This window comes from Myxocyprinus asiaticus, chromosome 24, assembly GCF_019703515.2.
Source record: "Myxocyprinus asiaticus isolate MX2 ecotype Aquarium Trade chromosome 24, UBuf_Myxa_2, whole genome shotgun sequence".
Taxonomy (NCBI): Eukaryota; Metazoa; Chordata; class Actinopteri; order Cypriniformes; family Catostomidae; genus Myxocyprinus; species Myxocyprinus asiaticus.
Genome location: NC_059367.1, coordinates 34,555,204 through 34,565,733, shown reverse-complemented (window position 1 = coordinate 34,565,733; position 10,530 = coordinate 34,555,204). Strand labels below are relative to the sequence as shown.

Sequence of the window (10,530 nt, the reverse complement as noted above, 5' to 3'; positions counted from 1 at the left end):
TTTGTAGGAGGGCTCTGGTCAATCCATCCTGTCACGAAAAAAATTGCGTAACTGCACTGACGTCAGCTGCAGTTTATCATGGAGGAGTATGCCCGTGAACCTTGGTAAAGTACAAGCTTTCTGACAACTGTTTTGATATGTCCGCACTTCAGGTCGTGAGAAGAAACAGATAATGTTTAAACCAGTTAATATCCCCGTTTGCTGTCTTCTTTGTGCATTTGTTTGTGGACAATCGTACTCTTAAAGGAATATTCTGCGTTCAATACAAGTTAATCTCAATCGAAAGCATTTGTGGCATAATGTTGATTACCACAAAAAATAATTTGACTCGTCCCTCTTTTTCTTAAACCCGCCCCCGCAGAAATCTGGGTAACAGTGAGGCACGTACAATGGAAGTGAATTTTTGGAGGGTTTAAAGGCAGAAATGTGAAGCTTATAATTTAATAAAAGCATTTACATTAATTCTTCTGTCAAAAATCATGTATTATTTGAGCTGTTAAGTTGTTTAAATCATCATTTTACAGACATTTTAGGCTTTTAGAGTTCATGCTATTACATGACAAAGTAGTAAAACTGGTTATAATTTTACACAAAAAAGGTTAGTAAGTGATTTTATCACACTAAAATCATATTAACACACATATTGTTTACATCTTGTTGCTATACTTTCGAAACAGTGAGTATTTTAACATTTACGGATTGACCCATTGACTTCCATTGTAGGTGTCTCACTATATCCCAGATTTTTGCTTATTTTAAAGAAAAGGAGGTACAAGTCAAAATACATTTTTGTGGTAATCAACATTATGCCACAAATGCTGTCGATTGAGCTTAACTTGTATTAAAGGGATAGTTCACCCAAAAATGAAAATTCTCTCATCATTTACTCACCCTCATGCCATCCTAGATGTGTATGACTTTCTTTCTTCTGCTGAAGACAAATGAAGATTTTTAGAAGAATTTCTCAGCTCTGTAGGTCCATACAATGCAAGTGAAAGGTGATCAGACCTTTGAAACTCCAAAAAGCACAAAGGCAGAATAAAAGTAATCCATATGCCTCCAGTGGTTAAATTCATATCTTCAGAAGCGATATGATAGGTGTTGATGAAAAACATAAAAATTTAAGTAATATTTTTTACTCTAAATCTTCACTTTAAACCCTTGTATTAGTCTGCTACAACAGTTCAGACACTGTTGTCAAAATTAATATAAGCATATAGTATTTTATAAACACCTTGTAATCATGTGGGATCTCATCTTGTTTCAGTTGTCAGCACAATAAATTCAGCTGTTTTCCTTTATTTGAAAATTATTTATTTTATACTTTTTTTAATGTAAGTTAACATGTCAGAGTTTGTTTACCACAGTTATTTATTTATTTTTGTTAGTCCATGGAGGATAGTTGATGACTGTGGGGGTGCATTTACCATGGGGGCCATTGGTGGTGGGGTGTTCCAGTCTGTTAAAGGCTTTCGCAACGCCCCTGTGGTATGTTTACTGACATCATGACACATTAGTGCTAAGCTATTATCAATCCATTAAACTAATTCTGAATAACAAACACATTTTTCTCTAGGGTGTACGACACAGGCTGAGAGGGAGTGCAAATGCTGTGAGAGTTAGAGCACCACAAATTGGAGGTGATTTTTGTTTTGTTTCTTAGTATCTTCTTTCTTTATACTTTTTGGGTCATTGTTTCTGTATTGTAGCATAAAGTGATGAAAACGCAATGAATTCTGACAGTGTTGCATGGGTTCTTTGTCCCCTTCAGGTAGTTTTGCTGTATGGGGTGGACTCTTTTCCACCATAGACTGTGGTTTAGTGCGTCTACGTGGCAAGGAAGACCCTTGGAACTCCATCACCAGTGGAGCCATGACTGGAGCTATACTGGCTGCACGCAGTAAGTTTAGCAGCACTAAAATATTTTGTATTATCAATATTTTCCCACAATCTAACCATATTACAAGGTAGACTTTGGATATATATCAAGCCATTGAAAATAATTACCTGAATGTAGTTTTCTATGATAACATATTTGCTGCATTAAACTTTAGCCTTGAATTTGGACCTCCATTCCTCTAATGCAGATTTATCATAATTCCTCAGGATCATAAGACTGCTTATTGATAAAATGGTTGCATTTATGTGTATTTTTGTATTTCAGGTGGACCTCTAGCTATGGCGGGCTCTGCAATGATGGGTGGAATCCTGCTTGCCCTAATTGAGGGCTTTGGGATACTCCTTACTAGATACACAGCACAGCAGTTTCAGAATCGTGAGTTACACATGTCTGAATAGGGTTATTGCATGTGGATGTTTAAAAAAAATGATTATATAAGTATGCCACTTACTATAAATGTGATTTATAAGACATTGTGTATTGCATTGTTCAATATCTACCTTTTGTTTTGTTTTGCTACCCTTAACATGGTCTTCTTTCTCAATCTATAGCGAGTCCATTTGTGGAGGACCCGAGTCAGCTTCCCCCGAAAGGAGGAGGCCAGGAAACCCGTGGTTATGGACAGTATCATTAGAACCTCTGTGTTACCATGGTGACTAATATAATAGACTTTGAAAAAGTGAGTGGACTGTTAGAAGTTTAGGAGCCTCCACACACAGAACCCTCCAGAGACCAGGGGAGGGGAACCTCGCCTGAACCGTTCATCATCTGGTATTGATGATAGATACTATTTATACTGATGCCACTCAGGGGGAAACAGTAAGTAATTTGTATTATTTATAAATTGTGAGAAACATTTTGGTATTTTCTCTTGTTGCAAAGGGAAGAAGTGGGAGCATTGGTACCCAAAGATTTTCATCAAGCACATAATATTTTTAGTTTACACCTGTTTTGACACATCATACGTTGACTACATAAGAAAAATATACAGTTGAAGTCTGAAGTTTACATACACCTCAGCCAAATACATTTAAATTCAGTTTTTCACAATTCCTGACATTTAATCGTAGAAAACATACCCTGTCTAAGGTCAGTTAGGATCACTATTGTAAGAATGTGAAATGTCAGAATAATAGTAAAGAGAATGATTTATTTCAGCTTTTATTTCTTTCATCACATTCCCAGTGTGTCAGAAGTTTACATACACTTTGTTAGTATTTGGTAGCATTGCCTTTAAATTGTTTAACTTGGGTCAAACGTTTTGGGTAGCCTTCCACAAGCTTCTCACAATAAGTTGCTGGAATTTTGGCCCATTCCTCCAGACAGAACTGGTGTAAATGAGTCAGGTTTGTAGCCCTTCTTGCTCGCACACACTTTTTCAGTTCTGCCCACAAATTTTCTATCAGATTGAGGTCAGGGCTTTGTTATGGCCACTCCAATACCTTGACTTTGTTGTCCTTAAGCCATTTTGCCACAATTGTGGAGGTATGCCTGGGGTCATTGTCCATTTGGAAGACCCATTTGCGACCGAGCTTTAACTTCCTAGCTGATGTCTTGAGATGTTGCTTCAATATATCCACATCATTTTCCTCCCTCATGATGCCATCTATATTGTGAAGTGCACCAGTCCCTCCTGCAGCAAAGCACCCCCACAACATGATGCTGTCCCATGCTTCACGGTGGGGATGGTGTTCTTCGGCTTGCAAGCCTCACCCTTTTTCCTCCAAACATAACGATGGTCATTATGGCCAAAAAGTTCAATTTTTGTTTCATCGGAACAGAGGAAATTTCTCCAAAAAGTAAATTCTTTGTCCCCATGTGCACTTGCAAACTGTAGTGTGGCTTTTTATGGCGGTTTTGGAGCAGTGGCTTCTAAATTGCTGAGCAGCCTTTTAGGTTATGTCAATATAGGACTCGTTTAACTGTGGATATAGATACTCGTCTACCTGTTTCCTCCAGCATCTTTACAAGGTCCTTTGCTGTTGTTCTGAGATTGATTTGCACTTTTCGCACCAAAGTACGTTCATCTCTAGGAGACAGAATGTGTCTCCTTCCTGAGCGGTATGATGGCTGCGTGGTCCTATGGTGTTTATACTTGCATACTATTGTTTGTACAGATGAACGTGGTACCTTCAGGCATTTGGAAATTGCTCCCAAGGATGAACCAGACTTGTGGAGGTCGACAATTTTTTTTCTGAGGTCTTGGCTGATTTCTTTTGATTTTCCCATGATGTCAAGCAAAGAGACACTGAGTTTGAAGGTAGGCCTTAAAATACATCCACAGGTACATCTCCAGTTCAGTACACCTCCTATCAGAAGCTAATTGTCTAAAGGCTTGACATCATTTTATGGCATTTTCCAAATTGCTTAAAGGCACAGTTAACTTAGTGTATGTAATCTTCTGACCCACTGGAATTGTGATATAGTCAATTAAAAGCGAAACAATCTGTCTGTAAACAATTGTTGGAAAAATTACTCGTGTCATGCACAAAGTAGATGTCCTAAACGACTTGCCAAAACTATAGTTTGCTAATATTAAATCTGTGGAGTGGTTAAAAAATAAGTTTTAATGACTTCAACCTAAGTGTATGTAAACTTCTGACTTAAACTGTATAGTTTGTCTAAATAGAAAAGATTCAAGGACATTGCATTTCAAGCAATTTTTAGTTCGTGAAAAATTATTCCTGTACAAAAGCCAGTTTTGGCTCATATTTTAACGTCACTGATACAGTGTTATACAAATGAGCAATGTATGGCTGCACTAAATTTTTCTATTTATCTTTACCTGTTTTATTAAGTTTTGAATTAATGCAATCCATGACTTGAATTTGTACTATTGCTTCACCATTAAGAAAGATCCTCTTTTAGATCATATTTTGATCTTTTACACTTTTTCAATATGCCAGCCACCTAGCCTTCTTTCTTGTGCTGACAAACTTAGTATTTGTTTATATGCTCCATTTGATAATGTGCAGTCAGGAGAGACACTGTTGTTGAAATTAATATTCAGCTTTAGCACTTGAATGTTCTTCTATCAGATCAAGTCAATGATCCTTTCAATGTTTTCAATCTCTTCAGTTTTGTACTGCTGAGTTTCCTATGCTTTCTTTATCACTTTTTTGATGGATATTTTTTTTTGTGTGTGTGCACTTCAAGAAAGAGAATATGTATGAGTAAATTGTCTCAGAGTATTTTATGGTTGATACATTTTGTCTTGAAGTGTAATTTGGTGTTAAAGGAATATTTCGTGTTCAATACAAGTTGAGCTCAGTTGACAGCATTTGTGGCATAATGTTGATTATCACAAAAATAAATTTTGACTTGTTCTTCCTTTTCTTTAAAAAAGCAAAATCTGGGTTACATTGAAGCACTTACAATGGAAGTGAATAGGGCCAATTTGTAAATGTTAAAATACTCACTGTTTCAAATGTTTAGCCACAAGACATAAAAAATATAAGTGTTTACATGATTTTAGTGTGATAAAATCATTTACTAAATTTTCTGTGTAAAGTTATCCAATTTTACATCTTTTTTGCCATGATGATGTAATGTCAACAAACCCTAAAATGACGGTAAAAAAACTATGATTTAAACAACTTTACAGCTAAAATAATACATGTTTGACCAGTAGAATTAATGTAAGTGCTTTTACAGTCCTGATTTCTTCTGTTTTTGTGTATCATACTAAATTGTTTCAAAAGGTCAAACAAAATCTAACATAAAAAGGCAATCTGAGTAAACACAAAATACAGTTTTTTTAATGATGATGTTATTTATTGAAGCAAAAAGTTATCCAATACCAACTGGGCCTGTGTGGAAAAAGTATTTGCCCCCTTAGTTACTAAATCCCCAAATCTATGAAACTGCATTCATAATGGGGTTCAGCTGGACCAGACACACCCAGGCCTGATTACTGCAAGCCCTGTTCAATCAAATCAACACCTAAATAGAACTTTTTCAGCAGCATGAAGTTGGCTAAAAGGTCTCACCCAATAGCACACTATTCCAAGGTCGAAAGAAATTCCAGAAATGAAGAGGAAAAAAGGTGATTGAAATACATCAGTCTGGGAAGGGTTACAAAATTGTTTCAAAGGCTCTGGGACACCAAAGAGCCATAGTGAGAGCCATTATCTCCAAATGGAGAAAACTTGGCACAGTAGTGAACCTTGCCAGAAGTGGCTGACCTTCCAAAATTCCTCCAAGAGCACAGCAAGGACTTATCCAGGAAGTCAAGCCAAGGACAACATCCAAGGAACTGCAGGCCTCTCTCGCATCAGGGTCACTGTTCATGACTTCATTATCAGAAAGACACTGGCCAAAAATGCCATCCATGGAAGAGTGGCGAGGCGAAAACCACTGCTGTGCTGACTCAGAAGAACATAAATGTTTGTCTGAATTTTTCGAAAACGCACCTTGATGATCCTCAAACCTTTTGGGAGAATGTTCTGTGGACTGTTGAGTTGAAAGTGGAACTGTCTGGAAGACGGGTCCCATTACATCTGGTGTAAATCAAACAGAATTCCACAAAAAGAACATCATACCTACGGTCAAGCGTGGTGGTGATAGTGTGATGGTGTGGGGATGCTTTGCTGCTTCAGGGTCAGGGCGACTTTCAGTAAATGAGGGAAACATGATTTCTGCTCTCTACCAGAAAATCCTAAAGGAGAACGTCAGCCATCAGTCCGTGAGTTGAAGCTCAAGCGCAGCTGGATTATGCAGCAAGATAATTATCAAAAGCATTGGAGTAAGTTCACCTCTGAATGGCTCAAAAGAAGCAAAATTAAAGTTTTGAAGTGGCCTAGTCCTGACTTGAACCTGATTGAGATGCTGTGGATTAAACCTTAAAGGATTAGTTCACCCAAAAATGAAATTTGCTGATTATTTAATCACCCTCAAGTATGACTTTCTTTCTTCCTCAGAGCAGGATTTATGATTTTTAGGAAAGTACCCCAGGTTTTTTGCTTCATCCAATGCAGTTTTTAAAATATCACCATGAGATTTTTGAAATGTTTTTTTTTATTATAAATTTATTTATTTTTTTTTTTATTTTTTTTATTTCAACACAAATTCAGCACTCACTCATTAATTTATTAAATTCAAAATGTTTTGCCTAGAAATACAAATGTTACGGTCTTCTCCCGGTAGTTTTAGCGGAAAAGCGTTTGCAGTGCATGCTGGTAAATGTAGTCACCGACAGCGTCAAAAATGGTGGACATCCAGCCTCCGCCTTTCAGAACATTAGACGATTATCTTCTGGGTTCGGCCAGATTCGCCGTGCCTGATGTTCGCAACTTAGACCGGTGGAATAACCGGATAATAAACAACTTGCTCTATTTCCAGTCAAACTATTTTGCATCCGCCGTGTCATTGCTGCTCATAGTCGGGTAAGCAACACCAGTGACGTGTTCGTTCATTTAGACCTAAACACTTACGGATAGCAGCACTCAATAATTTGTTCTGCATTGAATACACTTGCAAAACGATAAGATCATTCTGTCTCAGTCTGACAGTTTCATTTTAGAGTAAAGCAAACAAAAGTTGTGTGTTTTAACAGTTTATGGCAAAAGGATTGTCATTTTTCAACTATTGTTTTTCCCAATTTCTGTATGTTGGTGCCATAGGTATTTCCAGCCATTCCAGCTGATTCTTGGGGCAACAGTTGTGATTCTTCTGTTCCTGGGGTTTGTCTGGGCTGCTGAAAATAAGGCTGCAGTTCGGCGGTTCCGGAGGAATCATCCATCCCTCTGTCTAGCTGCAATCTTGGGCTCCAGTTACCTTCTTCTGTCCGTTTTAGGAGGAGCAGCTGCTTTCCTCTTTGGCATTGCCTTCCCCATTTTAAGTTAGTATTAGTTTTGTCTGACTCATAAGTCTTTAATGTCAGTGGAAATGCAAACCCATGTTTTACAACGTATATTAGTAATAATTTTATCACATTTGATCCTTTAAAGTCATTGTGAAATGCTGTTCGGACCCCATTTGACTTTAGTAATCAGATGCATTTTCGAGTGAAATAGAACGTTCATTGACAAGAAAAGATATTATCCAACAGGAATAGAACGCAACAGTACAAAGGTATAAGAATATGTATGTTAAAGGGACAGTTCAACCAAAAATGAAAATTCTCTCATTTACTCGCCCTCATGCCATCCCAGATGTGTATGTGACTTTCTTCTGCTGAACACAATCGAAGATTTTTAGAAGAATATTTCAGCTCTGTAGGTTCATACAATGTAAGTGAATGGTGATCAGAACTTTAAAGCTCCAAAATGCATATAAAGGCAGCATAAAATTAATCCATATGACTCCAGTGGTTTAATCCGTGTCTTCTGAAGTGATATGATAGGTGTGGGTGAGAAAGAGATCAATATTTAAGTTGTATATTTACATTCACACAGATCTCCTGTGTGTGCATGAGAGTTCTTCTGTTTTTTTTTTGCAATTTGCATGCATATTGCCGCCTATTGGGCTGTTGTGCAAATATGATTTATTTTCCTTTTTTTTTTTTTTTTTTTTTTTTTTTAATCCCTTCCTTTTTTCTTTCCCCTCCCTGCCCGGTAGGTGGCGATATTTATGAAGAATGAGAATTGCCAAAAAACAAAACAACAAAACAAAAAAAAAAAACAGAAGAAGAAGAACTGGGTCCTCTTGTGAACCCACATAGGTGGGCTGGTCAAAGTGGAGATTTCTAGTAAAAAAAGAACTTAATTGTTGATCTGTTTTTTCACTCGCATATCTCTTCTGAAGACATGTTTTATCCCTTTTAATGAGGGAATGGACTACATCCCCTCCCATTTCCATTGTAATAACAATGGAAAAATATAAAACAATATATTTAAATATTATTGCAAAAAAAAAAAAAAAAATCAGATATTTGCAAATATACAAGTAGTTTGAGGGTGTAGGATGGCTGATGAATCATGCACAATAAGACCAGAAAGGTGCATTAAGAAAGATTTCATGTTGAATTTGAGTATTTTTCTTTATTGCTGGTCTTGATGATACTTTTGCCTTCTTTTCTGTCATGTCCACAAAGTCAGCTCAACTAGTTAGAGTCTTTATGAACCTCTTGAACAATGTGAATTTTCTCTAGTATAATAAATAACCTGTGAGCGCTCCAAAGACTTTTATGTATTATTTTACAATTCTCTCTTCCTTCCCACAGTGATCCTTATCCATGCCTCAGTAAGACTCCGAAGCCTTAATAATAAACTGGAAAACAAGCTGGAGAGTATAGGATTGAAGAGGACGCCCATGGGTCTGCTACTGGAAGCGCTGGGACAGGAACAAGAGGCTGGATCATAGCTGTACTAACAACTACTTAGCTGTATTAACACCCACTCCTGCTTCCTTAAGCTCTTCTTATATATCTTCAAAAATAGATATAAAAAGGATATTAATAAAAAAGAAATTGCCACTATATATTTGCCAAGAGGACCGGATTTAGGTGAATTTGTAATGCGGTATAAGAATGAAAAAGATTTACATTACAGGAGGACAGTGTTAATAGTTGATTAGTTATATTTTGGACTACATCCAATTATACTGTATATTAGATGTCCTTATCTAAAAATAGCAAAATAATGCCTTTGAATATGGTGTGGGTGGAGTTTTTGAATTCATATTTATTATTTGAGTAACAGACCAGTTACTGCTTCATTCCATAGATGTGCCATTTAAGTCTGCATTTAAGTTTTTCTGTACCTAATCATTTATACAGTTGTGTGGGGACCACTTGAGTTTGTGAAGAATATGTGGAGAGAAGGGTGCAGCTAGTTTAAGAGTAAGAAGTTTTTTTTTTTTTTTGCCAGTGCATTAAATGACCAAATTGAATTATATTATTTTTACATATTGTTTTGAGTTTTGTTTTGTTTTCAACAAAATTGTGCCATCTTGTGCATTAGTGGTTGCTCTCATACAAAAGTGCCAAGATACATCTGTCTTCATCAATTGCATTTCACCCAAAAAACTGCCATTGTTAGAGAATGATGTTTTATGTCCTCATTAGGAAAGTAAACAGGCAAATTAGAGATAGTACTGAATATATGAGGAATTAAACTTTTTTTTCTTTTTCTCTTTAGCATGTTTAAACCTTTGACAGCTTGTGCATTTAAGGACATTACAAATACTTGTAAGGTTTTATTCCTACCTAACTTTAAAGACAATGAGAACACAAAAATGATAAATGAAGTAAGTGTAAATACATTTTTGCTTTGATTTCATTCATTAATGAACTTACGCAGTTCATGTTTAATGTTTACAATATCAGCTGCCTTGTATATCTCATCCATTGCTTATAAATACACTTTAATATTTCATGAGACTTTGTCGTCATTTCGTGTGCTACCACACAGGGGCGCTGTCATCTGTAAACATAGTGCATGTAAATGTATAATTACACACTTCCTTTTACTGAAATAACTTTTTAGAAACATCCCAAGCCGTCATTACTGCTTCTAAAACTAAACTTTTGGCTGTGTTTTTGTCAGTTGTATGCGATTAGAATTTAGTTTTTGGAGGGGGGGCTTTGCTTGAAGTGCAAAAATCTAAACAATTGCTTTTCGTTAATAAAATAAGACAATATCGAATGTACATCCCTGACTTAAAAGGATAGTTGACCCAAAAATAAAAAT

At 36.4% G+C, this 10,530-nt stretch overlaps 2 protein-coding genes across 2 annotated transcripts; both read left to right on the top strand.

Annotated features, from left to right (window-relative positions):
- Nucleotides 1-67: 67 nt before the first annotated feature.
- Nucleotides 68-6,991, top strand: timm17b (translocase of inner mitochondrial membrane 17 homolog B (yeast)). The gene is made up of 6 exons (XM_051653419.1): nucleotides 68-104; nucleotides 1,389-1,488; nucleotides 1,577-1,640; nucleotides 1,772-1,900; nucleotides 2,165-2,275; nucleotides 2,452-6,991. The coding sequence occupies exons 1-6, from the start codon at nucleotides 79-81 to the stop codon at nucleotides 2,532-2,534; spliced, it is 513 nt and encodes a 170-aa protein (XP_051509379.1). The 5' UTR covers nucleotides 68-78; the 3' UTR covers nucleotides 2,535-6,991.
- A 65-nt stretch (nucleotides 6,992-7,056) lies between these two features.
- LOC127414988 (PRA1 family protein 2-like) lies at nucleotides 7,057-10,215 on the top strand. The gene is made up of 3 exons (XM_051653418.1): nucleotides 7,057-7,284; nucleotides 7,522-7,739; nucleotides 9,063-10,215. Exons 1-3 carry the CDS (start codon nucleotides 7,106-7,108, stop codon nucleotides 9,200-9,202), a joined length of 537 nt encoding a protein of 178 aa, XP_051509378.1. The 5' UTR covers nucleotides 7,057-7,105; the 3' UTR covers nucleotides 9,203-10,215.
- The last annotated feature ends 315 nt before the right edge of the window (nucleotides 10,216-10,530 follow it).